This window comes from Rhopalosiphum padi, chromosome 2 (genome assembly GCF_020882245.1).
Source record: "Rhopalosiphum padi isolate XX-2018 chromosome 2, ASM2088224v1, whole genome shotgun sequence".
NCBI classification, from domain to species: domain Eukaryota; kingdom Metazoa; phylum Arthropoda; class Insecta; order Hemiptera; family Aphididae; genus Rhopalosiphum; species Rhopalosiphum padi.
In genome coordinates this window covers 76,089,106-76,096,462 of record NC_083598.1, presented here as the reverse complement: position 1 = coordinate 76,096,462, position 7,357 = coordinate 76,089,106, and the positions used below count along the sequence as shown (strand labels likewise).

At 39.1% G+C, this 7,357-nt stretch overlaps 1 protein-coding gene across 1 annotated transcript in view; it reads left to right on the top strand.

Moving 5' to 3' along the window:
• Positions 1–1,134: 1,134 nt before the first annotated feature.
• Positions 1,135–7,357, top strand: part of LOC132920103 (homeotic protein Sex combs reduced) — a 32,160-nt gene continuing 25,937 nt past the window's right edge. The window contains exon 1 of the mRNA XM_060982185.1: positions 1,135–2,677. Coding sequence (XP_060838168.1) covers positions 1,798–2,677 — 880 coding nt within the window. The 5' untranslated portion in view covers positions 1,135–1,797. The remainder of the gene's footprint in view (positions 2,678–7,357) is intronic.

The window sequence follows — 7,357 nt, the reverse complement described above, 5'->3', positions numbered from 1 at the left end:
TATCAAATTACATCAACCGACGAGATAGATTTTAATTTGAAATTCAATAATACAATATAATCGTTGTACTATTACAACAATAGTATGTTATCACCATCCAAATAAAACTAATCACATGTAAGATTGCGGTTGTGACTAATAAAACGTTTTATTTTTCACTGTAGGAAACTGATAAAAATGTATAATATGCGCATAAAACCATTTAAATATGTGAGAAATTACAAATTTATTGTAAATAATACTTCGTTATCCTGAAATATTATTAAAATTAATTAATTTATCAATATACGTATCAAAAAAAATATATATAATATATAATCCGTAGAATCGATGTAAATGAATATTATACGTCATTATTTACTAACGCGATAAAAAGAACATTATTAATTGGCTAATTATTATGTTTTTATAGTTATCTTAGAACAATCGAATTTGCACAACGTAAAATTACGGAATGAACTATATCTGTGTCGAGAGAAATCGATTTACAATTATTTAATATTTGAGATCAAAAAATATGCACTAGTCGGCTGCAAAGTTGAACTGTATACAGTTGTACTCGAAACACTATTAATTACTTTGACGAAATATAACACGCGTCGGGACGTCAGACGCGTTATATTGGGGAAGCGTATATTTTACTGTTTTTCACTTGTCGTTGTAATAATAATAATAATAATAACCTAAAGCCGCGTATACGCGAGCGCCTTGACCGGCCGGTCGCCGGCAACAACTCGGACACGGCTGCGTGCGGCGTACGAAACGACGACGTCCGCGACGAAATAGGTAGTCCGGAGGCGGCGGTCACGTTCCCCCGCCCCCCACCGCACCACCGACGGCGCCACGCACACCGGTTCATTCATGCGTCGTCGTCGTCGTCGGTGCCGCCGCCGCCTCCGTCGACGGCGGCGGCGGCGGCACACGAGGGACTGCCAGATCCGAGCGCCGACCGTCCGGCGTTCCGATTGGTCGACGGCCGCGGTTACGTTGTACGGATACGCGCACTCACACAGGCGCGCGTGCACACACGCTCACGCGCACACACGCACGAAAACACTCGCGCACACACGCACACACGCGCGCACATACACACCGGCACAGCGCGCGCACGTCTCCAGCCGCGTCGGAAGTTGTCGGGTTTCGGAGTGTGTTCGGTCCTCCGAGTCGGTCCGCTGTACTGTTCCACTCGCCTCCGAACGCGGATCGCCGCCGCAGTCGTAAATTACGCTAGCACGTGGCCCCCAGCCCCGTCCGACGGACACGTACGACGGTATATTATAATATATAATATTGTTATTATTGTCGTGTTATTATCGTGATTTAATATATAATATATTATTATTATTATTTGTTATTATTCGCGGCCGCGACGCGCCAGTGATTTTTTTCTCGTTCGACGTATATGATTATCGCCAATTGTACTGTTTGCGTAAATTTTGTCGCGGATATCCGAAAATTTTAAAATTAAAATTTTTTTTTTTTTTATATCGTTTTCGAGTGTGTTCGATTTCGCGTTTTTTTCCGGTTCTTTTTTTCCGACGGCACAAACATTATGACGCCGTTTTCGAATGGCATGTTGGAGACCTGACGACTTACGATATATATATAGGTATACTGCTGCTAGTAAATATACATAATATATATATACAATCGTATATATAGATAAAACACGGTTCATCGGCGGCCCACCGGTGAGCTTTGTATAACAGACACGGACCGTGACCGGTCTCACCGTCAAAGGTAAACGTCGCAACGAGGCGTGCATTTGAGCGCGCGCGCGCGACCCGAACCGTTTAGATGAACATGAGTTCGTATCAGTTCATGAACTGCTACCAGCAGAGCCAGCAGGCCCAACAGCAACAGGGCCGAGCGGTCACGTCGCCGGTCGACCCGCTGCAGACGGGCAACAGCCCTGGCGGTGGCGGCGCTGCCTCGGCCTCGGCCGCAGACTATTACGGCCAGGCGGCCCAAGGCGGTGGTGGCGGCGGCGTGTACAACGCGGGTCCGGCCGCCGGCTGTTACTCGCCGCAACAGTACGCGTCGCAGTACATGCAACAGTCGTCGCCGTCCATGATCGACTACACACAACTGCACTCGGTCAACCACCAGCAACAGCACCAGCAGCACCAGCAGCACCAGAGGCTGCAGGCGGCTGCGGCTGCCGCGGCCGCGGGCGCCCACCTGCAACACTTGCAGCACCACGGCGGTGGCGGCGGCGTCGGCGGTCTACCGTCGCCCGGCGGCGGTGGCGCCATATCGCCCATATCGTCGGCCCTCAACAACAACGTCGTCGGCATGCCGTCCGCGGCCGGCGGTGGCGTCGTCCAGTGCAAGTACGAGGTGTCCGCCTCGGCGTCGGCCACGCCGAACGGCATCAGCTCTCCGCAAGACCTGACCACGTCCGCGGCACCGCCACCCGGGTCCCGGTCACCGCCGCCCGCCGTCGTCATGAAGTCTGTCCGGTCGTCCGGCGGCCCGGTGACCGGTTCCTCGCCGGCCACCCAAGGCCCTGTCTCGCAGACGTCCTCGTCGCCCGCCTCGTCCATATCGTCCACGTCGTCGAACGGCGGCGGAGGCGGCAACGGCAACGGGCCCGCATCTTCGGGCGGCAAACAGGGCTCCGGCCAAAACCCACCGCAGATCTACCCGTGGATGAAGAGAGTTCATCTCGGACAGAGTGAGTACCTTATCGATAATATAATATTATTGGCGACATATACCAATTTATCTGAATTTAATACATATTATAATATATAATATACGTATGTAGGTAGAACACGACATATATATGTACTGCGATATCGTAGTGTTTGCGGTTTAGTCGTATTAATATATTATGACGATGTTTTTATGATCGTAAAAAGCACAGTATAAAGTATACCGTATATCGTTGAATTTCGCAAGAGTCACGATAGCCGGTATGGACGAAATATATTATATTAAAAGTTCGCGACTGTAAAAACTAAAAACATGAATCGTCGACATGTAAGAGAATATCATTAAAAATAAAAAAACAAAATTATAAGGTGTTTTAGTGATTTTAATTTTACGCATTGTCAAGACTTATATTTATCGTGAAATATTATTTCGAATCGCATAGCCTGCTGTGTGTGAGATTATACAATTTGAATAAATAGGGTAAATCGTGGTTAAATATCATTTTGACAGAACCTGTTTATGATTTCTCACATAAATCATCCCACAGATATTTACTATTTGTGTACATGTGTAGGTAATAAAATCTATATTCTTCTCGTTTTAAATATATAATACATTATAAAATGATTAAAAATGTCTATATGATCACACTTTTTATATAGTTAAATTTCAAAATGATAAGACAGCAATAATTATTATACATTTTGAATAATTGAAAACAATAATTTACATCATATTATTGACAACAATTTTATATGACAATAAAATGTTAAGTTTTCAATAATCTAATTAATTTTCAATTTACTACGAAATTAAAAGCTTAATTTAATCTCGAGTTCACGATTAGTATTTTTTGTGTTTAAAATATATAATAAATATTTATTGATCAATTTATATTAAATTAATCTTGAACACTTATCTATAATAAACATTTAACAATTTAACATATATAAACATAATGTTATACAAAAATACATGGTAATAAAGTTATTATGTACGTATATTCTTGTATTTAGGTAAAAATTGATACATGCAATTAAAAATAAAATTAATTATTAAATTAATACCTTATTAAAAAATTATTCAATAGCTTAAAAAATAAAATCTCAAACCATTTATAATTAATTTTGATATTTAACAAAAAATAACTCTGGGTAGGTATATTCTGTTTAAATGTCGAATAAATTATTCTGTAAGTCTGGACATATAATATAATAATATTCCGAATAATAAAATAATGTTAATTTAGAGTCGATAATATACCATCGAGGTAGTGAGCGGGTAGTTAAAACTCGATTTAAACACCGATAAAAATATTGTTGTGGTTAAAAAATAATTTGAAAAAACAACCCTACTACGAAGCAAACAATAGAACTGTATAACACATTAGCTATAGGCGTTAAAAAAACCTCTAACGACGGTTTAATTGTTGAATTATTTTTTTTATATCAGTCCATATTTGTGTATTAAACTTTATATCGAATTATACGAGAATAATATACACTGAAATTTGCCGTACCAATAATGAAATGGTTGTGAAAAAATAATTCTCATCCGGCCTACGTTCAAATATTGTATTACGATCGTATCGTATTATTCAATAACCCAGTTGTCCAAAACACGTTCGATTACATTTAGGTAGAGTAGGTCAAAAGTAAAAAATACTGTACACGGACTACTTAATACTAATACAAATATTATAAAACTGGTAAATAGTTCAAATATGTAATAATAATAGCTATATATATATGTACAAATTCGAGTGCTACCTGTTACTACCACTACTATAATATAATCATTTATGAAAAATAAAAATCAAGTCCAATATCTGCAGACTATATTATATTAGAAAAAATGATTCTTCAGTAGAGCACCGATTTCAGCAAATTTCACTGAAAAGTAGCCGGATTTTTTTGTTACTATTAATATGTCGAAGAGGTGTATAGTATATTTCTCCACCGTTTCGATGATCTCTTAGCTTTATTGGACTATATAAATATAAATTTGCTTTAAAGCAAAAAATAATTATAAAATATGCTCTACCACAATTTATTGACCAACTGTAACCATATATTTTGTATATTAAAATTTAATATACACGGTTCTAATTGCATCCCAACTATATTTTTTATATATTATTGTTGCCTATTCATATTACCGTTTGTATTGTCTCATCAACCAAAAGTCCAATGTAGCTATTTAATATAATAAGTTAACGAACATACTAATTTAATTGTGTCGTTATAATAATATGATGGTTGAAAATTATCCACTCCAGTCTTGCAAATTCGTGTAAAAATACACACATCTGTAGACACCGTCAGCACCGTCTTGCGAAAAATAATAACACGAATAAAATCGGCAACCACCCTTCTTTGAGCGCTATCTGACAATATATTTATATCGTACAAATCATAACATGTAAAACTATATGCTCATAAACAGCCATATAATACTATAATAAATATATTGTACACACTACACGTATAGGTATACCGCGGGCCAAGTGGATAAATCTCGGGACGCATATTACATAGCAATAAACTCGTATAATCACTGTACTCGCAAAGGGTCTTTTTTTATACATAGATATATACGCGTGGGATCCCTCGCTTACGCAAATAAAGTGCGTGATGATCGCCCAGTCGCCCTTCCTGGTTATAATACAAGAAACCGTTTCGAGTCAAACGTCGTCGTCGTCGTCACCGTTTTTCACGGTCCCCTTACCCGTGTGTTTACATGTTATATGTGTGTACGGAAAACGCGTCCTGACACACTTATTATTAGTCGACGATCGTCTCTGTTTGACTATAGTTTTTAGTACTCGTGTAAAATAAAATCTACGTGCAGTGAAGTATTCCACCTATACCGTAAAAATATCATCTACCTAAATGGTATATTCCACCTAATAATCTGCAATTGCAATTTATTTAACAAAAACTTAGTGTATTGTTGATTAATGATGATCATCATCGTCGAGTGTATTAAAATTGTTGATATTGCTGTGCTATATATGTTTTTTATACCTACAGCACCTATGTAAATTTCAAATAAATCATCGTGTGGTGTGTTAACGGTGTGTCAACTTCCCTATTGTCATAGTATTATCATTATATATTGTAACTTATCGTTGTGGACATTAGGTCGAGTAATAAAACGCCGAAATACGCTGCTCAACCATTTCATGAATGTCGAAACAGTTTTCGTTACACCGTTTCCATCTGTATGTACAGCGGAGAAAAAATTGAGACTTGAATGGAAATATTATGTCCATAAAAGTTGTCTAAATCAAGTCGTCCTAACTGCATGCGAATACAGATTTCGCGGTCGTTGATGTAGTAGTCTGCACTCTGCAGTATGATGGTAAAGGGTATGGTATAAACATAATATCATATTGGACAATAATTTGAACGTCAGCGCCGGTTTTTTTTTATTTTTCTTATTACTATAGCCGCTGACGATATCCGCCATAATTACTATACCATTATAATAACACGACCGTCGACGTTGCGTAACGTCTATAATGAAACTATATAACACAACACAATTAAGTGTGTATATTCTACATAGATATTATAACATTAAACTATACAGAAGCACCGTGTACCTATATAAGCATACGTAATAGGTACTTTTTAATAATTCGTGATTATTGTATGATAATTCGTAATTGGTCTCAGTTGTCGGTCTCCTATTACTCATACATGTTGTGTTTACGCGGACATATGTGTCTTTTAAACCATGGAATGTTTATTTTAAAACAAAACTGGGGCTCAAAAATACTAAATAGATTTCAAAATACATAAATCGCAAACCGCATCCAAATGTATCTTAAAGCGATTCGCCGACAAGACCGATTTTTTTTAATGGTGCAATTGCAGCCGTGAGTCAGCGCCCAACAGGTCTTCTGTATTCAAATTTGAGTTACGCATAGGTACAATTAGACAGTATAATAATAATAATGTATCGTTTCAAGTACTGTTTATTTGCGACCCAAAATCATCACAAAATGTGCACGGTTTACATACGATGCATTTCTATGTATCTAAAGCAAATTCAAAAATCATTTTCAAAATATCTGCAGGGCCCGCGCGCAAAATAAAACCACAATTTTCGGGTTTTTTCTCTCGCTACGATTAAACTAGCGCGCGACTATTATTATAGGCAATTGTGAATACGCATAAAAGTCGGGGGCGGCAGGTGTTGGCGCGTAATGGCCGTTTCCCCCTACGCTACGACCACAATTTTTGTACCCCCACGAAAAATCAACCCTCACCGATACAATATAATGTGTATATACATTCATTATATGAACGGTGATAAAAATTTTAAATAAAAAAAAAAAATCAGTCGAACAAAACCGTTTTCCGAATTGCGTGTACAATGTAAGGGGGTTAGCGGCCCGCTCGGGGGCGCAAATTTCTGGCCGTCGGCGGCTGTGGTGGTGACGACGGTTACATATAATACACACACGATGAGGGTCGTTCGGGTCCGGGTCGAGGCCGTCGCGCGTGCAGTTGTGGGACGGTCGCCTGTCAGTCAGTCGGTCGTATCGTCGCAGCGCTCTGCAGCACATACGCCACTTTGTGTGTAGCTCATATTATATACCTATTATTATTCCAGCGAATGGTGAAAATCCTCGTGCCGCCGTTTCTGTATAGTAATAATAATATGATATACGCACACGTGCAGTACAAAA